The 23158-nt window shown below is 52.4% G+C and overlaps 8 protein-coding genes across 8 annotated transcripts; 3 read left to right on the forward strand and 5 right to left on the reverse strand.

Annotated features, from left to right (window-relative positions):
* Positions 1 to 9: 9 nt before the first annotated feature.
* CTAM01_13282 (RNA polymerase Rpc34 subunit) lies at positions 10 to 1267 on the reverse strand (the record flags this gene model as incomplete). The annotated part of the gene is made up of 2 exons (XM_060529286.1): positions 10 to 910; positions 978 to 1267. 2 exons carry the CDS (start codon positions 1265 to 1267, stop codon positions 10 to 12), a joined length of 1191 nt encoding a protein of 396 aa, XP_060376120.1.
* A 2473-nt stretch (positions 1268 to 3740) lies between these two features.
* Positions 3741 to 5370, reverse strand: CTAM01_13283 (ZIP Zinc transporter; the record flags this gene model as incomplete). Its single annotated transcript, XM_060529287.1, has 3 exons — positions 3741 to 4891; positions 5033 to 5230; positions 5334 to 5370. 3 exons carry the CDS (start codon positions 5368 to 5370, stop codon positions 3741 to 3743), a joined length of 1386 nt encoding a protein of 461 aa, XP_060376121.1.
* Positions 5371 to 6110: 740 nt separating this feature from the next.
* CTAM01_13284 (peptidase family M28) lies at positions 6111 to 7787 on the forward strand (the record flags this gene model as incomplete). The annotated part of the gene is made up of 3 exons (XM_060529288.1): positions 6111 to 6414; positions 6468 to 7609; positions 7662 to 7787. The coding sequence occupies 3 exons, from the start codon at positions 6111 to 6113 to the stop codon at positions 7785 to 7787; spliced, it is 1572 nt and encodes a 523-aa protein (XP_060376122.1).
* Positions 7788 to 8268: 481 nt separating this feature from the next.
* On the forward strand, positions 8269 to 10461 carry CTAM01_13285 (fungal specific transcription factor domain-containing protein; the record flags this gene model as incomplete). Its single annotated transcript, XM_060529289.1, has 1 exon — positions 8269 to 10461. One exon carries the CDS (start codon positions 8269 to 8271, stop codon positions 10459 to 10461), a length of 2193 nt encoding a protein of 730 aa, XP_060376123.1.
* Positions 10462 to 10705: 244 nt separating this feature from the next.
* Positions 10706 to 12406, reverse strand: CTAM01_13286 (uncharacterized protein; the record flags this gene model as incomplete). Its single annotated transcript, XM_060529290.1, has 1 exon — positions 10706 to 12406. The coding sequence occupies one exon, from the start codon at positions 12404 to 12406 to the stop codon at positions 10706 to 10708; it is 1701 nt and encodes a 566-aa protein (XP_060376124.1).
* A 1169-nt stretch (positions 12407 to 13575) lies between these two features.
* On the forward strand, positions 13576 to 15389 carry CTAM01_13287 (major facilitator superfamily transporter; the record flags this gene model as incomplete). Its single annotated transcript, XM_060529291.1, has 7 exons — positions 13576 to 13782; positions 13842 to 13870; positions 13938 to 14529; positions 14617 to 14659; positions 14718 to 14970; positions 15047 to 15152; positions 15219 to 15389. 7 exons carry the CDS (start codon positions 13576 to 13578, stop codon positions 15387 to 15389), a joined length of 1401 nt encoding a protein of 466 aa, XP_060376125.1.
* Positions 15390 to 15550: 161 nt separating this feature from the next.
* Positions 15551 to 17526, reverse strand: CTAM01_13288 (uncharacterized protein; the record flags this gene model as incomplete). The annotated part of the gene is made up of 3 exons (XM_060529292.1): positions 15551 to 16131; positions 16490 to 16656; positions 17348 to 17526. The coding sequence occupies 3 exons, from the start codon at positions 17524 to 17526 to the stop codon at positions 15551 to 15553; spliced, it is 927 nt and encodes a 308-aa protein (XP_060376126.1).
* Positions 17527 to 20789: 3263 nt separating this feature from the next.
* On the reverse strand, positions 20790 to 21317 carry CTAM01_13289 (uncharacterized protein; the record flags this gene model as incomplete). Its single annotated transcript, XM_060529293.1, has 1 exon — positions 20790 to 21317. One exon carries the CDS (start codon positions 21315 to 21317, stop codon positions 20790 to 20792), a length of 528 nt encoding a protein of 175 aa, XP_060376127.1.
* Between the last annotated feature and the right edge of the window lie 1841 nt (positions 21318 to 23158).

The following is a 23158-nucleotide window of genomic DNA, read 5'->3' on the forward strand; positions in this document are numbered from 1 at the left end:
ACCCCCATCTCATTCCAGACCCAGCCATCGCTGAAAGTAAACGCAATTGCTCGCGCTCACGGGACCGCCCTCCTCGCAGAGCTCAAAAACGGGACACCGCCCGCAAGGAGCCTCCGTGTACCCATTGACAAACGGCTCCGGCCCGCCCTCGTCGTCCTGGCGGCCCGCCCAGGCCGTGTTGCTCTGTCGCGGGGCGCGGCAAACTCTGTAGCCGACGCGGCCCGAGACGCGGATCGACTCGATGAGGCCGTCGAAAACGAGCACGTCAATGAGCTTCTGCATGTCTTCCTCGCCGAGGATCGTGTCGCTCGTAATGCCCGACTGGGAGATGAAGCGCGCGATCTCGCGCACGGTGGGGTATTCTTTGAATCCCGCGGGGAGGGGCAGGCAGGTTGGTTCTCGCTTGGGAGGTTGGACGACCGGAGCGGGTTTGGTGTCTGCCTCGCTGGCGCCCGAGATTTCTCCCGCGCCGCGCTTCTTGCCCTTGGTATCCGGGAGACCGCCCTTGAGGACGCCCTTTTTGGGCACAGCGGTGCGGGTAGCGGCTGACGAAGAGGAGGAAGAGCCGGTGCTGTGGTAGGTGCTCTTGCGCTTGACGTAGTCAAAGATGACACGCTGGATTTCCTCGATGAAGGCCTCGTCGAACGTCGAGTCGGTGAACCAGGGCCCGCCGGTGGCGCGTTCCGAGGGCCGCATGGAGGCCTTGATGAACATGCGCTTGTTGGGGTGCTCGACGTTCTTGAAGGGGGCGATGAGGCCCTTTCCTTGCAGCTGTTTGAGGGCCGTCTTGAGGACCGAGTCGTGCATGTTGAGGCGGTTCTGGATTGATTTGGACCAGATTCCGTCGCCGCCTGCTTCGTCGATTGCGCCGTAGACCATGCGCTGTTCGTCTGTCGTGCAGAGCTTGTATCTGCAGGGGAGGTTCGTCAGCATGGCTGGCGAGCTGATGCTGTCCAAGCATGGAGAGTGAGACTTACTTTTCTGCATCTTCGACGGAGCGCCATCGCCAGGCGAGGCCGGTCTGGGAGGAGACGGCGATGAGGAGGCGGTCGTTTGTGAGACTCTGGAGGCACTTCAAGAGGGTAACGGTGTCGCGATTCGGGATCACGTCAAAGTCGAGGAGATCGTATTGGGTAAAGAGCTCGTTCTCGTCGCCGGCCTTTTGGAATTTCTCGTACAACATGTCCTTCCACACCTCTAGCTTGGAGTCGGTGCTCGAGGTGGTTGCCGCCGAGGGCGAGTCCGCCGCTGGGGGTGCGGGAGCCATTGCGCCTGTCTACGACGGCGGCGGCGGCCTGTCTCGCTTTGGTCTTGTGATTATTTGTAGGAGGGTGCGGTCGCGCAACGTGAACTGAAAGGGTCAGGGAGTCGGTTCGAGCCCAGCTGTGTCGTAGATGTGGCGGGGACTTGTTGGTGATGTGTGATCGATCGGTGGTGGTGGGGGAGTTTGTGCCTGGGGGATTTTTTTAAGTCGTCTGGGGTCGTAGTCGAGTTTCGCGCGATCGAGGGGTCGTCGCTTTGCGCCGGCAAAAGAGTACAGAGTGCCGGACTATTGAATCGAACCTTGGTTGCAAAGTAAAGCTCAAGGTCTGAGGTCGTCAATTGAATCGCATCAGCAAGTGTCGTGTCGGGAGTGTCGATAGGAAAGGGTAGATTCGTCGGGTCGGAGCAGACGCCCAGAGAGGCGCTTCGCCCACGGTGAGGTGGGTGCGGTTGACTTGGGTCGGCGACGATGGTGGGATTGGTTTTTGGAGCTGCATCAGAGGTCGATCAGCACTGCGGGCAGCCCAGGCAAGAAAAAAAAAAAAGTAACTGCCCCGCCTCTCAGAGTGAAAGTGACCTGCGCACCTGGCGGCACATCAAATCAGCCTTGCATTGGTGCCGGATGAACTGCGGGTGGGATGCAATTGCGCTGGGATGGCCTGCTGAGGAACGGTACGTACCGCTAATGATGGTGGAGCATCGTCGACGTCTTGTTGAACAAGAGTCTCTTTCTTGGTCAAGCTTGACGTATCTTGTTGAAGAAAGAACAATTTGATTGTACTTCAACTGGAATTCCTTCGTCTTTCCGATGAATCACAGGGGAGTACTGAGGTCTTGGCCAAAATTTATGTGGCCCATCGCGCCTTGTTCTACTTGGGTAGTTCTCCGAGTGAGTCACTGCTAAGAATCCTCAAGGTTGAGACGACATGTCAGCCTGTGCCTCGGATGATCCTGTGGCACAGCAAGCCCGGAAGTCAAAGTCACTATGACGAGATATTTCCTAATTCTTAATTTCATCAAATGGTGGCTGTGAGGTTTACGGATTACAATCCCATGTAATGGGAGCTGCGTTCTCACTGCAAATTAATCGTAAACTCGTAGAGAAAGTCATCAAGGCCGTATCCTCTTAGCATGAGGTTCGTCGTTTAATCTCCAAATAGCCTCTAAGACTTCAATTCCAAAGTCTACATCTTACTCTTTCATCACTAATATTGGTGTTGTGTTGCAAGAGGTTTTGATTTTCATGGCGGTTTATGATTGGGCTTATTCAACAATACTTGTGAGAATGATTGATTGTACTTCTTATCCCTTGGGCAGCCTTCTCATGACTCATTTGAGACTTCGCAACATCAGTGAAGTCAAAAACTTGGGCATATTGCTATCATCAAGGACCTTGACAGCTGTAAGAATTGCCCAGACCTTTCATAGGAAGTTGGTTGGTTCAGTTGTGGCTCGTTTTGATGGAGAGAAAAGTTTCGCCTTACATAGTCCGGACGGTAATGGTTCTAGTGCATCACACATTACTCCTAAAAGATAGACTCAACTTGAACAGTAGCATCAAGGAACGGCCTTTTCCCATGGTACGTCGATATACTTCTCATATTCACCAACCTGCCAACACAAGTATTGAAATCCTTGGTCTGACTCAACCTGCAATGGCTGGCCTGGGTACATGGGGTGATCAGTCGGAGTTTGCTCTCTCTCATGCTTCTTCTTCTTGTATTGAGACATTGGGCAATCCTGTGGGTGTTCTGAAAAGGCTCGCGATTGCCACTGTCATGGGGGACAGCATTGGAAAGGCCGTGTAAGCTTCAATCATCCCAACTCATCGCTTCAACGCGTCACACCTGGGATTCAATTTTGAGGAAAGACAAAACCCAAGATGAGAGAAAGGGACAAATCATTTTCACAGCACATATCCCCGACAATCGACATATCTCATGTACACATGCACAACCCTGGGAGGTAGTCACGTACGGAGCCAGTCCCGGCCCACGGACCACAAAAACCACACATAAAACCGGAGCACCGGCACCGCCCCACTTTATCGCAAGAAAAATTGGTAAAAATCTCTTCAGATCGCGGCTCCCAACCCTACTTAATGACTCAATTGCCATCTGCTTCCAACAAACCAGCAGGTCCATCGGATCAGCTTCCAATAACCCGCCTTGCTAGCTCAATCGGTAGAGCGTGAGACTCTTAATCTCAAGGTTGCGGGTCCGACCCCCGCGTGAGGCTCAAATCCTCACTGCGATTGGCAAAGCCACTCTCCGGGTTAATCTTTTGCTTTTTGTCTGTCTTGGAGGATGATCTTGTCTGCTCTCATTGCTTTTATGTGTTATGTTGTATAGTGGTGGCCCACCTAAACGTAAGTCAACAACGAGTCTCGTAACCTTCCTTGGCATGTTGAGTTGGTCAAAAACAGTGTATTAGCAGTATTGCTGTGATGATATCTCGCTCTGGTACGCCCATCTTTTCTAGGCAAACGCTCCGACAATGGCCATGAGTGATGCTCCGCCAACCACAGCCATGTAGGCATTCAGCCGTTTCCGCCCCTGTAGAATCTTGTAGCTCTTCTCTGAGAGGAAATCTTCGGCTAGCAGCTGGACCAGTCCAGCAAAGAGGAGCAACCCAGCCGAGATGGCGTTCATGAACCCAACCATCAGCAACCCGGTCTGGCTCATGGGGTCGTACAGATTATGCACAATAAGACCAATGAGCTGACCGAGCGGCGTCGTGCCTCCGAACGCGAGAACCATGAGCCATGGCCGCGCAGAGGACCGGGGCAGTTGGATGGCGGCGATTCGGCTGCCGAGTGCGAGTCCCTCGAATGTCTGGTGGAAGCTGATGGCGATGAGGAAGACGATGAAGGTCGGGCCCGTCGCGACTGAAATGGCCATGCCGATGAAGACGCTGTGGAAGAGAATGCCTCCTTCTAGTAGCAGACATTGGCGGAGAAGCTTGCTCTGCTCCTCTTCCGTGACGATCTGGGGTGCGCCGGGGGTAACTGTAATCTTTGGACGGATGCCGGGTGAGCTCCGGCGTCTGGGCTCGTCGGCCGGGGTTGGGTCCAACTCATCGACGTCGAGGTCAATGTCCGATTCGTCGTCGTCAAAGCTATCTCGACCGTTGGCAAGGCTATCATTCGCTTTCGCACGCGTCGGCGTCGAGCTCGGCAAAGGCGATGCGCCGGCCATTAGCCCCTGAGTAGAATCCATGTTATCGAGGCTGATGTCTTCCGGCCGGTGAGAGCCGTGTCTGTGCGATGCCAAGCTTCCTGCGGCATGTGTGTTTGCGACAGAATGCCCGCTGCCCTCTTCGTCGTCCCAGTACTCGTACTCGTGTGAATGGGAGTGGGAGTGACCGGCCCCGCGGGTGGCTAGGTAGGACTCGAGCGCGACGACGGAGAGTGCTGCCACCATAGCAATCAAGCCTGCCATCTGGGGGTAGCCTTTGTTGAAGACGAACGGGAGACACGGGTCGGTGAGTGAGGTGAAGGCGGTCGGGAGGAGGTGGACGAAGGACGTTGCGAGGAGAACGCCGGTGCCGAAGTGCTGGCAGTAGAAGAGAATTATGCTCTGCGGTCGGCCTTTGGAGGTTCTTCTGGGGAGTAATGGAATCCCGCATGCTATCAATCATTAGCAAGCGCTCCATCAAATGATATTGAACCAAGAGCTTGCGCGGGAACTCCTCCCGAGTGTTCCGTCGCAGGCCGTTATGGTCTCGCCAGGTATCGTCGAGCTGTAGAAACCAAAAACGAGTCGCTTACAGATTGTACTCAGCGCCAATATCAAGATCAGCGCGCCAATATGCAGCGCGGTATCGTAGGACTCCTTTCTAGACGAACCGCATTGTGGCTTCGTTGCCTCTGCCGCAGCAGCTTCGGCATTCGTGACTGGAGGTCCATGTCGCTTGGATAGCTCGGCGAGGAGGAATTCAGTCGGTATCGAGGCCCAGGAAGCGGCATCTTCGGGACGTGGCATGTGTTAGCAAAAAGGCCACATCGACATATCTAGCTTCGCATGGGGAATTATTCCCCTCGTCGCTGGATATCTTGGGATAGTATCTACCTCTCGGCCAAACTCCCGTGGCTCCTATATCACCCATTCTGGACAGCGGACGTTGATGATGTCTGGCACAATACCATGGCGGCTCTGCACCGGGAAAAGGATGCAGACGAGATGGTTCAAGGAGACAGAACCTAAAAACAGGGACAGAGAAGGGAGACGGATCGTGCCTCGTCTTCGTCCCAAGTCTGAGGTGCGCCCTGGGAAACGCGGGACCCGAAAGAAGTGTAAAAGTGCCCGGTGGTGAGCAGCACCGAGAGACAGGATAGGCGGGCCCTTTGCCCTTTGGGGGTGCTTGGAGGGGGGCGGAGCTCCTGAACTGCATGGAGCTTTCCCCCCGGTCCACTGTGTCCTGATCTTCAACCCCGTGTCTCCCCCTATGAAAACATGCGCACACGGGGGCCGTTTGACCCCTTGGATTTGCTGTTCAGCAGGGGTGACGGAGTCTTGGGGCCACCTTGACAGCTGCAATCTGCGCTAACAACGTAATCGCCCAGTGAAGCGAGGGGCCGTTTACACCCCCTGTGAAGGCTGGGCGCTCATGTCTTATCGGTCAGACAAATTATGTCAGCTGTGCTCGATAAGATAAGAGCTATGACGAATGGTGGGCCTCGGCAACATGACTAACCGATTCGCGATATCGGTCGTCTATCGCAACAGCTCCCAGGTCCCCCGACTGAGACCCAGCTCTGACCCCCCCAGGTCTGTGACACACAGCTTCCCAACCCCGTCTCAACCTCACCTTTGCAACTCAAGTTCCGAACTGAGGTATCGAACATCATGGCTGGAGCTCGTCGATTACAATTGGCCGGCTTGGCCCTGCTTGGTGGTGTGTCCGCCCTGCAGATGCAGATGCAGGTACCTGAACAACAAGCGCCGATGATTGCCGACGATGCGCCTGTCGTCGCAACATCCCCGTCCACCGCGTCCTCGTCGTCTTCCAAGAAGCCCTTGGTCGAGACTGAGGCTCTTCAGGATACCATCAAGGCCGACAACCTGCTTGCGCGCGCAAAGGACCTCTACGATATCGCCAAGTTGGGAGAGGAGGAGTACAACCACCCCACGCGTGTCATTGGCAGCGATGGTACGACCGTCTCCCCAGCAACTCGCTATCTTTCGTGCTTACCAGTCGTATAGGTCACCTCGGAACTCTGGAGTACATCTACTTCGAGCTCGCGAAGCTGGGCGATTACTACAAGATCTGGAACCAGACCTTCCCTGCCGTGTCGGGCAACGTCTTCGAGTCGCGCCTCGTCATCGGGAACGATGTGCCAAAGTCAGCCTCTCCCATGGCTCTGACCCCACCCACGAAGGATAAGGAGCCCGTATACGGCGACCTCATTTTTGTCGAGAACAATGGATGCGACGCTTCCGACTACCCCTCCAAGGTGAAGGGAAATATCGCCTTCATCCGCCGCGGCACTTGTGCGTTTGGAGCCAAGAGCGAGCAGGCCGGCAAGGCTGGTGCTATCGCGGCCGTCGTGTACAACTACGAGACCGAGACTGTGCACGGCACCCTTGGAACGCCTTCTCCCGACCACATTGCCACGTTTGGTCTGGGTGGTGACGATGCTAAGCCCATTCTCGAGAAGCTGGGCAAGGGCGAATCCGTCGACGCTATTGCCTACATTGATGCGGTTGTCAACACCATTGAGACCACCAACATCCTTGCCCAAACTATCGAGGGCGACCCGGACAACTGCGTGATGCTCGGTGGACATAGTGACAGTGTTGCCGAGGGACCTGGCATCAACGATGACGGCTCTGGCAGCTTGAGTCTCTTGGAGATCGCCACTCAGCTGACCAAGTTCAGCGTCAACAACTGCGTTCGCTTCGCCTGGTGGGCAGGTGAGGAGGAGGGTCTTCTCGGCTCTGACTACTACGTTGACGTCTTGCCTGAGGAGGAGAACCAGAAGATTCGTCTCTTCATGGACTACGACATGCTTGGCAGCCCCAACTACGCGTACCAGGTCTACAACGCCACGAACGCCGTCAACCCCACTGGCTCCGAGGAGCTGCGTGACCTCTACGTGGACTGGTACAAGGCTCACGACCTTGCTTACACTTTTATTCCGTTCGACGGTCGCAGTGACTACGACGCTTTCATCCGCAATGGCATCCCCGGCGGCGGTATTGCTACCGGTGCTGAGGGCATCAAGACCAAGGAGGAGGCCAAGCTGTTCGGCGGCAAGGCCGGCGACTGGTACGACCCGTGCTACCACCAGTTGTGCGACGATGTCGGCAACGTTAACTTGACTGCTTGGGAGATCAATACCAAGGTGAGTATCGCAAAATCCTGACCTTTATGCATGTTTCTGACAGGCGATTTAGTTGGTTTCTCACTCTGTCGCCACCTACGCCGTTTCCTTCAAGGGATTCCCTGAGCGTACCAAGGCGGCTGCCGCCTCCACTTACTCAAAGAAGGCCAAGTACCATGGCAGCAAGCTCTTCATCTAGGTGTAAGAAGTCAAGTTTTGTCAACGGTATGAAGGATTAGTGTACACTATCTAGCTTACAAGGACCGGAATGTATCAAGATGTTGTGTTCGGTGTTGGTGCGGAGGATGGGGTTTCTTGGCGCGCATTCATAGTATTACATGCTTCATAGACAACGATTTCGCATTGAATGACGATGCTCGCCTTGGTGTAAGTGAGAACAATGATCTCTGTATACGTTTGACCGACCGTGACTGTAACTATGAAGAAACCGAGGGAGAACTCAGGGATCCACCGGCGTAGAAAGCGGAGGCGCGGGGTGGTTGGTTGAGGAGCCCCGGAGAGCGGAGACGTTCTAGTTACCCCAGATTTCCCACCTCGCTGGATCCCACGCTCTTGGCATCCCTCATTCACATCCAACTTCGATACCATGGGTAATCCGTTTGAAGCCGACACTTGAAATGTCGGCCGTTCCTTGAACCACTGGTCTGACATCGAACCCAATGCCCTCTGGTTCAGTCAGCCGGACCGGCGCATGCCAGCGCTGTCACCGCCGAAAGGTCAAATGCGACCGCACCCGGCCTTCATGCGCCCCTTGTTCCCGGATCAACGTCCAGTGTACCTATGCTGCGAGGGAGCACCAGATACAACTTCGCCGGCAGGACGTCGAGAGGCTTGAGCAGCATATACGAGACCTGCAGGCAGAGAACGATAATCTGACCGGGAGACTAGCCGAGCATCAACGCCAAGCAGACACCGCGGATGAGAGGCTTGCGACTCCGACTACGACGTCGAGCCTGGGGCTGCAGACTGACGAGCCTGAAGCACCAGCTGCTGGGGGCGGCGAGATTGCTAGCCAGGTAATTCATCTATCACTCAGCGCTGGTGGCGGTCGAGACTTTGTCGGCTCGACGAGCGGTCTGTTCCTCGCCAATCTGCTACAGTCTCATAGCCAGTCTTCCGAGGCACCTAGCCATACCGTCGGCCAATACCCAAGCTCGGCATCCCGCCATCATGGACGTACGGGAAGCCTTGTGCCCACCAGTGGAGCTACCAGTCTGCCGCCAAGGAGCATGACGGTAGAGATACTAGATGCATACTCCAGTCACGACCGGCTTTGCTATCCGTTTCTCTCACCGAAAGCACTGGACCGGGCCCTAGACGTTGTCTACGACGTAGGAGACCCAGAGAAGGGGAATCCGATCGACAGCTTTCTTGTCGACATGACTCTTGCCATCGGGACCGCACAAGTCTACAAGTTGAACTGGAACGGGTTCTGGGATTCCGAGGTTCACTATACACGCGCCATGACGCGCTTGGGCGATGTTCTGTCTCGCGGAGGTATCACTGCTCTTCAGGCCTTGCTTCTGATCTGTCAGTACAGGATGGGAACAACCTCACACGACACGAGCACCAGCGTCTGGCACCTGATTGGGGTTGCGGCGAGGACATGCTTCGAGCTGGGGTTGCACAAGGGGTCGACGTATACCGTCCCTTCATCACGACTCGGTGACGAGGCGGATGTGGAGGGAAGACATGAAGACGTTGAAATCAAGAGACGGTGTTTCTGGAGTGTGGTATCGATGGATCGGATTGCCAGTCTCATCCTGGGACGGCCGCTGGCTATCCAGCTTGAGGATATCGACGTCGACCTTCCGCCCTTCGATGTGCCTGGAAGCCCCGTCCCACTTTCCAATTCACTATCGACGGCCTCTTTCAGGACCCCAGAGTGGCATCTTGGAACCGCAATCTTTGTTCACATTGTCAGGTACCGAATGATTTGCGGCAAGATTCTCAACGTCCTCCATCGCAGCGCGAACATAGCCCGAGACCCAGTCACCTACGAAGATAGTCGAAACGCCCTCGCCGAAGAGCTCCAGTCATGGCGCGAGGGGACAAATAGCCTTCCACTGATTCCCCCAGAGGCGCCGCTCACCTCGCCCGCCAGCAGGTCCAGTTTCCGCTCGGCAGAATGGTACAATCTCCTGTACCACAACGGAATCTTGATGCTGTTCCGCCCATCTCCCACCCTATGCGATGCCACTGGAAATAGCATCGTGCTACAGCACATGTTTGACTCTTCGCAAGAGGCCATCAAGCTGTACGCTAACCTGCACCGCTCCAGAAAGATCAACTATTCTTGGGTGACACTTCACTCCATCTTCATCGCAGGACTCTCCTACATCTATGCACTGAGAAATCATCTCCAGCATATGCAAAGCCGGAACCCCGCGAATGCCAACACGCCCAGAGCCACGCTGCGAACAACTCCCACAATCAGCCAGGTGGTCAACGATACCCGAGCCTGCTCAAAGGTGCTGGTGGCTGTGTCCGAGAGATGGGCCATGGCGCGCAACTGCTCCGAAGTATTCGACCGCCTCAGTGACGCCGTTGTCGCAGACATTGTCGAAGCCCAAACTGGAAACGGTTCATCATCGAATGAGCCGGCTTATAACAACCAACCCACAGGCGAGACTGAGCACCTATCTCAAGCTATGGAGATGAGCCTGAATGATGCCATGTATGGTCAAGGCCCTGGCCAGAACTTTGTTAACATGACAGTCGACGAGACTCTACGAGACTGTTTTGGGGACCTGCAGAATATCTGCTATGACCAGTATCACAGCGATGCTATTGCTCAACTTTCCCAAGATTGGCTGTTTGGAATGGGAGAAACTCCGAGTCGCTACTTCTAGCGTCACAAGATATTGAAAGCAAATACGTTCTTCTATTATTCGTACAAGCTAGCATTATACCTCAAATCCTGCCCCGCTGTAAGAATCTTCGCGGCACCTCGACGTATCGACTCCGTAGGTACTCCGCGATCCCCTTACCCAAGCCATCTATTCTATCCGAGGATGCAATTCCTCCATTCAAGTTGTCCAGAATTCGGCTAATACATTCATTAGTCAATGTTCATACTGAAAGAAGCAGCTCGACTCACAAATGCACAGCACTGATCCCGGGGAATTCAACCCGTTCGACCCTCCGGTTTGGATTATTCTTGTACCAGTCTTCACCCAACAACTGCTTGAGCCGACTCACGGTCAAGATAGTCCGCAGCCAGGGATACTCATCCTCATTGCGAACGAAGAAGCCCACGTTCGAGTTGTCGGCCTTGTCTCCAGAACGAGCGTGCACAATGGTTCCCAAAGGCGCAAACTCTGTCGGGCCCAAGGAGATGATGTCGATTGGATCTGCCGTGTCTGCGGATGGCCTCTCAATCTTATACATCGCAGTGTTCTGAGGCGGAGCAACGGAGATCAGCTTGCCTGAGGCCAGAAGCACTTGATGATCGATAGCTGACTGTGGTACCAATGCCGGGAACATCTCCATGAACGGCTTCGGGTCCATTGTTCGGAAATCTAGCGACATGTGGTAGCCGGGGTAACTCTGCATTCTCACAGCATAGATCGGAATCTTGAAGTTGACGGCCGCAATATCCTCCTTCTTTCGCGCCTGCGCAAAGACACGAAGCTGCACGGTGCCCGCCTGCTGAGAGCTAGGGTTCCGGGCTTGTGTTCCGTACTGCTCGATGCTCAGCCTGCTGAAGTTGCTGTCCTTGAAGAGGTATCCTAGCTGGTTTTTCATCATCGTCACCTTCTCGTCCACGTCAAGTCCGTTGATGTAGAATGTCGCCTCGGCCTGGTACCCGCCTTCAGCAGCGAACATGACCTTTGTTGTCGGCGGTGGCGGATGCCCTTTGGCACCCCATACCCTGACACGATCTTCCCCGGCATCTTTCTGCTCTTCGACGCGGACACTTGACAAGTCGGCCACTACGTCCGGGTTGAGGTAGAGATGGCCCTGCAGCTCGTACAACAGCTGCGCCGTGACGGTGTGCCGCGTAACATGGCCGCCGCCCTCGGTAGTCTTACTGATAACGCACTCTCCGCCGCGAGAAATCTCCGCCACAGGGAACGCGAGATCGACCAGCTCCGAGAGGAAGTCTTTGAAGCCGGAGAAGTTGGCGCCGACGACGTATGGCCCGCACTCAATCAGGTGCGCCGCGAGTAGGGCGCCGGCCAGCTCCTGGTGCTGGTCTTCTCTCCAGCCGTAGTACCACGCCGCGGCGCCCATCACTGGCGAAGCGTCGGTGCATCGCCCGCAGACTACTATGCGCGCGCCTGCTTTGAGAGCCTCCACGATGCCCCAGCACCCGATGTACGCGTTGCCACAACAGGGCTCGAAACCCCAATCGTCGAGGGTGGTCTCTGGGTGATCCAAGTGCGGGAACTTCAAACTCCCGCTCCTTGAAGAGTCCTGGAGTAATCCAGAGACATCATCCCCCAAAACCGCAGCAACTACACTTTCAGGATACCCCTTCCTCCTGCACAGCTCTTTAACCTTGTCAAATAGCGCAACGGTATTGAGCGCCCCCGCGTTCGTCACGACGCGCACGTCCTTGGCCACGATATCGTCGATGCATTCTTCGAGCTGCTCGTAGAAGCCGTTCTCGTAGCCGAGGTTCGGGTCGACGTCGCGCTTGGTGATTGCGTTCCAGGCGATGTTCATCTCGGAGAGCCAGTCGCCCGTGATGACTTGGACGTTGCCGGAGCGCAGCATGCGCGCCATGGCGTGGGGGTGGTCGCCTGTTGCGCCGGAGACGTTTCCGATTCTGATGGGGGGTTTATCGATCATGTTGAAATTGCCGCTGTTGAAGGAAGGGGGAAGGGTAGAGACAGGAGATAAGAGGAGCAAAGCGAGGAGCAGAGGCGCAAGATATCAAGGAAGGGGAATCAGACTTCAACGCGGTCCGCGGTATTATCATACAAGATTTCCCAAGCTGTCTGGTTCACATGTGCCGACGGATATCTTCAGAATAATAGACATAACCATGATCCATCTTCTGGATCCAAAGACATCAGCAACCGCCGATTGCGGACTTAGTACCTGCGGACCTAGCACCGAGCCAAGACCTCAAACGGATATCATCTGTCTACATCATCCTACCAATCCATCGGGAGTGCAACGGATCCAATCAAAGTGATGTGAAACCAACTCCTCAGCAAGAAAGCCACGGCACTCACTTGAGTCTCGTAGATGATCACTGTGATGTACGACCGTAGGAGAGCGGTATCACAGACCGAAGCATCGGCGCGGCCGCCGAGGCCGAAAACTCCTCACGACTCTTCTCTCCCAGCCTCTCAACACTTTACCGAGAACCAACACGGCACATGGGAACGTCTCAGGAACGTGTTGTCTGATTGGTCTAGTGTCTACAGGGGAAAGTGAGTACACTGAGCAGAGTCATATCTGGCCCACCTAAACCATTCCCCAATAGCACCATCCAGCGGGGAACTGAAGTGAAATGACAGGGGGGAAACCTGGAGTTGGAGAGAGACGGCGGCTGGGCAATGAGAGACCATGAATCCTTTGTGGCGGGGCGGGGACATGGCCGCTCTCCTTACTCATCCTGATGTCTTGTCGGCCTTCGGCGCCGCTGGCCGAGATGTGCTTTTGCCGCTTTACGCTTCCGCTACCTGCACCATTGTGGAACGGCGTCACTCTGGGTCCAAAGCTATGGATCACCTACCACCCTGCCACCACGTTACGGCCCCCCACCAGATAATATCGCGGAGCCAAGGATGCCAAATCCGGGGTTGTTGCGGGGAAGAGGGACAGAGGGGGGATTGAGGTTTCGTTGCACCAGATCGCCGTACATATACAGTCTTAATTACCCTTGGCCAGGTTTCTGGATGTGACCCCTAATCCGTTGCTTCAACACTTCAACTTGCTTGCCATCGTCTGTTGTGACTCCTCTATTATTCTTGCTGAGGATTAGCAGCAACGACAAAACTATTGTGAAGATGGCGACGCAGCCGGAAACTGTGGCCAAGGGCCTTCCGGCGCAATCGCCAACCGACATTGAGAAACAGCAGGTCCTTCACCAGGAGCATTCTCATGTGCTGGACGACGAGAAGAGGCCTGCTGTGGCGGTCGATTACTCTGGAGCTGCGGCCAAGACTGACCCTACGGAGATCAAGCTCGTGAGGAAGTTGGATCTCTGGGTGATGGTATGACCTTCGAGACTCAAGCTACTTGTCCAAATATGATCTAACTCTACACTACGAAGCCAACTCTTTGGTTGATGTACTGGCTCAAGTAAGTCTTCCCTCCACCGAACCCCCAAGTCGACTCCGAGGACCAACCGACTAACACCACCACCTAGCTACCTCGACCGCAACGCAATTGCCCTAGCCCGACTCAACGGCCTCGAAAAGCAACTTGGCCTCAGCAGCGTCGAATACTCCACCAGCGTCTCCATCCTCTTCGTCGGCTACATTCTTGGCCAGATCCCCAGCAACATGATCCTAACCCGCGTGCGGCCCTCCTGGTACATGGGTGGCTTCATGATGGCCTGGGCCGTGGTTTCCGCCCTCACGGCCGTGGTGAAGGATTACAAAGGGCTAGTGCTCACGCGCTTCTTTCTAGGTGTCGTCGAGGCGCCGTATTACCCCGGCGCTCTGTACATCCTGTCCATCTTCTATACCAGGAAGGAGCTCGCGACGAGGATTAGTGTGTTGTATTCCGGGAATATTCTGGCGACTGCATTTGCGGGGTTGATTGCTGCGGGTGTGTTCCACGGGATGGAAGGGTTGCATGGTCTGGAGGGGTGGCGGTGGTTATTCATTTTGCAGGGCGCGGTGACGTTTGTGATTGCTATGATGGCTTGTTATACGCTTCCCGATGAGCCTCTTACGACGAGGTGGCTGACGCCTGAGGAACGACAGCTTGCGCATGATAGGATTGAGAGGGATACTGTAGGTGCGAAGATGCAGAGTAGTACTTGAGGTGGTCTGCGCGAGGCGATTGTCGATCCCAAGGTGTGGGTGTTTATCTGGATGCAGCATTGCCATCTTGCGACGAATGGGTTCAAGAACTTCTTTCCCAGTAAGTTTTCATCCCGAAGATTGTTCTTCTTGATCATCACCAGCTAACTTGTATGTAGCGATTGTGCAAACGCTAAATTTCAACACGACGATTACGTTGGTCCTGACGTGTCCGCCATACCTCATCGCTGGCATCCTATCCATCGTCTGGGCGTGGAGCTCCGGACGTTTCAACGAGCGGACGTGGCACATCACCATTTCTAAAGCCGTTGCTGCTTTCGGGTTCATCTTGGCTTGCGTGACGATGAACACTGGTGCTCGGTACTTCGCCATGACGGTGTTTACTATTGGCACGTATGGTGTAAACTCGATGTGAGTAAAATCGCCCAAACCAGGTTCGCAGAGATATGGTTGTGATTCTAGTAAAGCTGACATTGTTTGGGGTCAGCTTGCTCGGCTGGGTTGGAAGTACGTGCGGACAGACGAGAGAGAAGAAGGCCTCGGCACTGGCGATTGTGAATACCAGCGCTAGTATCAGCTTTATCTGGACACCTGTAAGTCGGCTGCCCCTGTTTCTCCTTGGAATGTCCAGAGGAACTGTTTTCTGACTATGTCGCCAGTACTTGTGGCCCACGTCAGATGCCCCAAGATATGTGATCCCTATGGCCAGCAGTGCGGCGTTTTGTGTGGCCTGCGCCGCTGGTGCATGGCTGATGAAGTGGATGCTTGTGAGAGAGAACAGGAGGATTCGGGCAAGCAATTCTGAAGCCACGCTATTTTATGCCCATTAAAGGGAGATTTTTAGGTTGATGATGGGACGAATTTGACTGCAACGATTTAAGTTTTGATCACTAGGAGTCTAGAAGAGTCGGTTGGCTTTCGTAGCTGCCTTCAGTGAGCTCAAGGGACAAGTTACCGATCGACGCAAAGTCATTTCTTCGAGTGAACCTGACTAGAGTGGTTCGAACTCGCTCAAAGGACCCATATCGAAACCTAGGAGCTCTCCTTCCATGTCATAGAAGTCCCCTTGATGCTCTGGGCTAGCCAGTTCGGGCCACATAGACTTGAATAAGTAGTTTTCAAAGGATAGGAGGTCCTGAGTGCCAACAACAGCCTCCGCCGAGCTGGAACTCGATCCGGCGAGAGGCTGCTTCACTCGGTCTAGGCCTTGCACGATAGGCTGAAAACCCCCCTCGGAGCCCCACGTCGATGGATCACCGAGGATGGTGTCTTCTACTGCACTCGATTGATATTTATGAGTTCCTTGGTCACATTGGACTTCTGGGCCTGATTCAATCTGCGGGTCTTTGTCTTGCTGCCAAAGCTCCCTCAGTAGGACACTGTATCCATGGCAGATGTGCGGTTCAGTTGAGGCCACTTCGTCCAGGGTCAAGATGAAGGCTTGCGACAGGCCTCTCACTTGTTTCTGTTGAGCATGGCCCCGTATAGCCCCTGCATTGAGAGCCTTGTATAGAAATACTGCGGCATAGAGTCCGTAGCTTGCAGCTTCAGTCAGTCTCGAATCGCATTGGGCTGTGAGAACCTTCAAGAGAGAGAACTTACAGATGATAACGTGAAGGGAGGTAACACAAAACCCTTCGGGGATCCAACTCCGTTGTAAGACTAAGAAGGTCTCTTGCTGCCGTAATAGCACTTGCAATGTATCTTGCGTCAGGTGAGGCCATAAGACCATTGGGGAAAAGATCCAACCCCGATCTCTTGTTGCCGCGTAATTGCCGTCGATCGTCTCGCCGAGGACCTTGATGTTGAGACTCACGCGTCACCACGGCATGAAAAGAGAATGCGTTAATATATAAACAGAGATATTCGTGCGAAATACGGAGCGTAGACTTCAGCTTCAGAGAAACTTGGAGACCTCCCCAATTGGTACTCCATGCCGTTGCTGCTTCCATCAGGTCATCCAAGTAGCGCGGATAATCGCCCTCGTTAATCATCGACAGCGTTCTCGCATTGGCAGAGTAGAGTATCGAGTGAGCGTTGTGAAGTATCTGCATCAAATCCAAGTGCGCATGCAGAACTGATGCGTAGTCGTCGGTACTACATCCAGCCACAGGCTTTAGACTCGGAAAGTCTTTGGCCGTGAACTTGGAAGATAGAGCCGGCCCACGGGACCAGAAAGACTGCCCTAATCGAACTGAGATCTGCCTGTCTGCCAAGTAGGTGACTGCAATTGAGAACATGATCAGCGCAAACTTCTTCTACCAATTGAAAGTCTTAAACTCACACGTCCAAATGAGACGATTCTGCTCCTGTTTATCGTCTACTGGCTCTCCCGATGTAGGACTCCGGAATGCGGCACGGTCTAGTCTCAACGAGTAGCCCAAGCGTACGGCGAGACCGACAATTGACCAAGCTGTTTGTCCTTCACTGAAGTGGTCCTTGTGGACCGCCAAGGCGGAACGTTTTGATTCGATATGAGGCAACCACTCAGATAAGAGTAGCAAACCCTCGACTGTTCGCGGGGTTTGAGTCCATGAATGAGCTAGGAGCACTTGAAGAAGTAGACTTTGCACGTAATTCCAACACTGGCTGTGAAAATGTGCGTCCCCTGGAGAGTCCCTTGATGCAATAGTCAACAAGACTGCTAGTAGAAAGTAGTCACGTTTCTGTAGCTGGCCTGGCTGTGTGAAGAAGTATGTCGGAGTGACAGGGCAGTACGGATGATAGTTGCTTGCAAACCTATTCCGTTGAGTCTTATATTACAGTCATGTCGGGGGCTTTGCCTTACATATCCAGAAGCTCGGATGCCTTGTCAAGGCGAAGAACACCTCGTCGAATCAGCTCAAAGTTGTTTAGTCCCGACATCGTATCTGTCATGCACTTAGGGGCTGAGTTTTCTATCGGAAAGCCAGAGCCGTTGAATTCCTCCAGTCTTACAAGAGTCTCTCTGGGCTTGGCTGAGGGCATGGTATTTGTATGGTGAGATGTTGGACGATGTGTAATTAAATTCCTAGTAGATACCTTGTTCCTTGAACGAGCAAGAATCTGCAAAGCATCAGAGGGATTTCTGAGCTCCATGTCATTGTGATCATCGGGTCCCGTAACTTCATCTTCGTTGCAACTATCTTCGTTCGTTGAGGGGACGAAGACTGAAGACCGAGGAGATGCTGGCCCGGGTGATGGTTCGACTGAGGAAGGAGACGCTTGGGTGTTGTGATCCCGCCTTGCTTTACGAGACTTGCGCGATGAAGACACAACGCATTCACTTCCAGAATAGTAACAGGAAACACAGGGAGGTTTCATAGGCTCTCCAACCCCTTCACTGAAATGTGTTGATTAGAGCAGAGTCGTTGGGCAAATCGCGGGCATACTGACAAGTTGCACTTGGTCTTTCGACTTCGGCATCTCGTACACGCGCGATACGACCTCTTCCCCGTGCCAAGAGTCATGATAAGTACAGTGCAGGAAAGACAGATGGCTTGATCTAAAGCCCCTCTGGTATTTTACTGAGACATACGGATAGTTCGACGTTGTTTGGAAGTGTTATTGGCGACGGCCCGGATAGCGGGGGCCGCCGCGTTCGTCGGCATTGGTCGGCAAGGGACGGCACCGGACGGCACAAAGTGGATATTGAGAATCAAGCAGAGCAGTCGGCTGTTCCTTTCAGCCGCGAGTCCGAATGGGATGAAGCTGACTCTCGATCGCAGCGTTTATTCTTCTCTAGCATCATTTCAACCATATAATTATGATGCAAAAATACAATGGAAGTTAGACCGAAGCCAATCCAAACCCATTGACCGCCCTTGTTTGCACGCACTGACGCCATTTAGGTAGGTTGGCATTTTCGTGTTCCAGAAGAGCTCTTCGCTATTGAGTGATAAAATAATATTCCAAGATAACATTTCGTTAAACCAAAAAGCTAAACGAATAACTTCAACTTTAATATGCGTATTCTCTTCCAAAAAGATTAGAATAAGACCGGAAAAACAATTAAGATGCACGATGTTGGTTTACTTGGCAGAGCTCTCTGATCACCGCGCCACTCTCATCCTCCATCCCCCTCTTGGCCCTCAAATCATAGTTTAGGAGCCGCCGGACGTATGGAGTAAAGGGGTTATTGACGGAGTATGATCGAGACTTCCGAGGCGTGTTACTCCTGCTCATCACGGAAAAGTTGTTCTCACGTAGCGTCCCTCTTGACGGCTTGTCCTCCTTCCATGTACGATGTCTGTGTTGATCGGTGGCTATCGAGGCCCTTCGCTGAGCGTCGTTTCCACTGTCTAATTCTTAGTAGCTGCTCGATCAGGAAAATGATCATGATTCTCGGATATGGTGATGGCGACGGCGACAACGTAGATAGTGCGCATCTTGGACACTGTCGCCGATTAGACCGAGGGATGTCCATGAGGGGTGGAGAGAACCACTCCTTTCTTATTGCGCCATGCCGGTAATGTTCTAAGATATGTCTTTGACGGAGTCTCATATTTCTGTCGGTCGTGGCTTGCGTGTCATCGGGTACAGCGCGTGGGTATTTCCTCTTCTTGACACAGAACCCACAAAAGAAGTTGTCTTTTCCGCAGTCACTCCATTTTAGGAGATCGTCTATCGGATCCCAGCCGTGGGTACTATAATAGTGTTGATAGAAGTCTCCGAACCTGGAGTACATTTGCAAACGCCTGCATCTTGGATCGCCAGGAATGATGTTTGAGGGAACGCCAGGGCGACCGGGAGTAGGAAGCGAGTGCTCCTCGCATAGATAGTATATAAGGTTAGGATGGGATTTATCACAACGCATTCAAGCAGCCTCGATGGCATACTCGCGTCTACAATGGACGCACCCAAGTTTGGTAGGCTGTCCAGTCTGCCTTGCCTCTCGTTCGGCCGAGATTATTTCTTCGTCTTGGTCCTCTCCTACTCGATCAGGCATAGGCGGAAACTGTATGTCCACTTGCTCAGGTCGGACTGCTTGTTGCTCACATTGGACAGACATGATGCTGAAGTTCTATTACAACATTAGCATACGCAGCCACCAGTTTGAACTTGGCTGTGGGGAAAGCAGGGAAATTCAAGCTAACTTGATGTTTATATTTCCGTATTCTGACTCGTCCAAGAAAGCCGAACGTCTGAATAAAAATGTAGGGTCTGGTGAGTGATAGCCTTCACAGATGATCGCAATTGGAAACTAGATGTCGAGAAAGTTAAACGTGCGCGCTCATGTATAAAAATACGGTCCTGCCACCATGGAGTGAAGGACTTGGATCTGAATTGACTGTTCGGCGAAAAGTATCAATTGCTCCAGTTTTTGGACAACATCATCATGAAAGGACCCTACTCTCCCCTTTAGATGTTTACTGGGTGTCGCCCAAGCGGTAAGCTCCTCGCTAAGAATACTGAAAGGGATAGAGATCACCACATTGATCGAACAACACATACAACCATTCAAGAGAGACAGAATGCGGTTGAATATCATTTTATTTGTCACTGTTAGATGCCACGAGATACATTCATCTTGCGGTCTGGGAAATTGCCAAGCGAATGTTGAGTCCTACGATAGCTCGGGATACCCGAGTATGTTATGAACAAAGTGGCATGGATGCATAATGACCATTAGTGCCTAGGATACTTTTTCTTGTCATCTGTATTTTTAGGTCATTCAAACAAACATCGATTTAGCGCGACAGTCACAATATCAATTCCGGCAGACCAGGTGGCGCCCGAACTTACGAGACGCATTGGTTGGGTCTGAGGTGAGGCAACCACTTAGACAACAATAGCGGAGCCTCAACCGTTCGTGGGGTCCTAACCCAGGGATGAGACAGAAGCACTTGAAGGAGCAGGCTGTGTACGTGGTTCCGGTAATGGCAGCGAATTGGGGTGTATTTTAGAGAGCCCCTCGATGCGACATTCGGCAAGTCTACCAGGAAGGATGTAGTCGCGTTTCTGTAGCTGCTGCAAGCCTGGATGATTGAGAAAGGATTCAGGAGTTCCTGACTAACATATTCGGAAGTTCGGATAGAATGAAGGGATACGGAGACCTGTCGATCTATGAGGTCGATTGAGTGATCAAGGCACTTAAAATAGGAAAGTAAGCGAGATGCGATCATCCATGGGAAAGATTTAAAGGTATTGCATTTTGGTTGTTTGAGTAACTTCCTCCCGGAGCAGAATCAGCTACGTAAAAGATGTTCGACTCATAACTGTTCCCTCAGAAGTATTCCCTCGTCTCCGCACTACTGCTCCTCCCCTGAAGCTTGTTCAGTAACGCCCGCTCGAGGCCATTGCCATGAGCGAGGTCTTGTCCCATTGAGAATATGTTTTTGGATATGATCCAAACGCAGCGGTTGGTCTAAATCTGTAAGAGAGAGGCCTTCCTGTATTTGCGGATCATCGTATTTTAGAGCCTTTCGACAATACCCACACCAAAATCCATCAGCATGAATCGGAAAACAATTATCTCTCTGGACTGACAGCACCACGCTCCAAGAGGTACCCACTCCGTGCATCATTGTCAAGTGTTGTGCAAACTCGAAACGTTGCGTAACCTTGAACGATGTATTGCAAAGCCTTGAATCATTGTCACGGTCCGGCAGCGAACACACCCAGTAAATGCCGTTTAGATCCTGGATTCGTTGCTCAGAGTGGCTTTCCTCACAAAGTCTCCAATCCCGTGCTTCCAAGTAAGGCGAGGAGCAAAAGGTACAGAGGAAACCATCAGTGACACTATCATGCGTTTCTTCGTGGGTCGCATGTTCCGCCATAGTAGTGAAACGTTGGCCACAATACCCATAATAGCATCTGGGTAAGTGTTCACTGTGCCCATTCGTAAGGCCATTCCCATTTGTATGCGAGGTCCCGTTTGCGGACATGGTGCCTGGAAGGCTGTTGTTAGCATGAACTCGCAAGCTTCACCAAGAGAAGGAACAAAATATCAATTACCTTGGCAAAGACTGGTAATTCAGACTATGGGTCCAGGGAAGACAGATGTCAGATTTAGTTGAGGCGTGCGTTTCATAGAGTACCAAGGTCTGTTAGCTGGCGCCGTGATGTATAATACTGGCTGTTCTGCTTAAGAAGCCGGATCACCCCGCCCTTCATATATTTGAGGTAAGACTCGGTAATTGATACCTGGGTTGAAATTCGTGATCGCTAGGATGGTTTCGACAAACTTAAGTCCCCTTTCATGATAAGTTTACCTTGAGCGGTGAAGCGTTCATCTTCTTCGCACTAGCGACGTAGATCGTCTATGTTTTGGTGTTTCAATATGAAATGTCATGTCACCTGTCGAGAACGAAATGTAAAGTTATCAATGAACCATTCTTGAGATTGACCGCCACTGAGAGTCTGTGGGTTGTGAGCTGCACCCATGATCCCGAAAAATACCTAGACCTGCCTTGATGATTTCTTGGAAAAGCTTAGCTAGATAGCCGGTAAAACTCCCCGAAAAAGGTGGCCAAAGAGCTGATGAACGACTGACGCCTCTCTAGCAGGGTGAAGCTGTCTGGCTTTCATAATCCGGAATGTATGAGATGACAAGTCGCGCAGTTGTATGGTGTTGTTTACCATGATTCAGCGGTAAGTATGTCTTTGACACCTTAGATAGATAGTCCAGATTGCCGTCATGAGCTTTAGACGGTTCGTGGGTAGGGCTTTGTGGTTACTTTGATTCCTGGATGGATTCTTTATGGAGATTTTCTCAAACGCCACTACGTAATTGTATCCTTGGCAATCCGACCCTTCAAAGGCTTCAATGCCGAGCGGATGATGTCAAAATTGAGTATGAAAGTGTTCGCAAGTTTGCAATAATATTAACCGACTAGTGCGTGAAACCTTGTGATACTCAAGATACCGAATATTGACTGAAAGGACCCATAACTCGCTGACATCGCGAAATTTGCGGAGAATATCTTGGTATCCTGCCATGACGAATGATGGTCGGTAAAGGCCAAGAGTTTGATTGGTGAAAACTTTCTGTCGGCCAGCAAGGATTGGTGTTTCTCCACAAAGATTGCGGTAAACGATGTCAAACAAGCAGTTGCCACATCCTTCCAGTCTTCTTTGTGGGCCTGAATGTTTCTGCGGTAAATTATTCAGGCCTTCTATCTTGGTTGACGGTGCGGCGGTAGGATGGCGTTTTCTATGTCCTGGCAAATGAACATGTGCATGATTGTTACTTTGAACAGATGATCTTTGTTACCGCCTCTAATGAGATCATTGCCAAGAGTCGAGGCTGATAGCAAATATGACTCTTATGGTTGGGCGCCTGTCTTGGATTCCAAACACAAATTACCACCGTCCATAAGGTGTTGGGTATTGATTATTGCGTAGTGACCTGTCACTAGATGCCAATTCATTATATCATACGAAGTTCCGGTGGAAGAGGAACTGAATTACAATCGTTTAATGCAGGGAAGATGTTAAAGAAATTCGTGTTTTTTTTTCTTTTCTTCTCTTTTTTTGTTATTTTTTTTAATTTTATTTTCTCTTGCACTTCTGTGATACTCAAGCGTGCTCAACCGCCTAAGTACTTTAAGGATATTTCGAAGATGCAACTAGCAGCTACATGCTAAGAGGCACGCATGTTTCCCATGGTTCAGCAACC

The sequence above is a fragment of the Colletotrichum tamarilloi genome (assembly GCF_030869305.1).
Source record: "Colletotrichum tamarilloi strain Tom-12 chromosome Unknown Scaffold_92.1, whole genome shotgun sequence".
Lineage (NCBI taxonomy): Eukaryota > Fungi > Ascomycota > Sordariomycetes > Glomerellales > Glomerellaceae > Colletotrichum > Colletotrichum tamarilloi.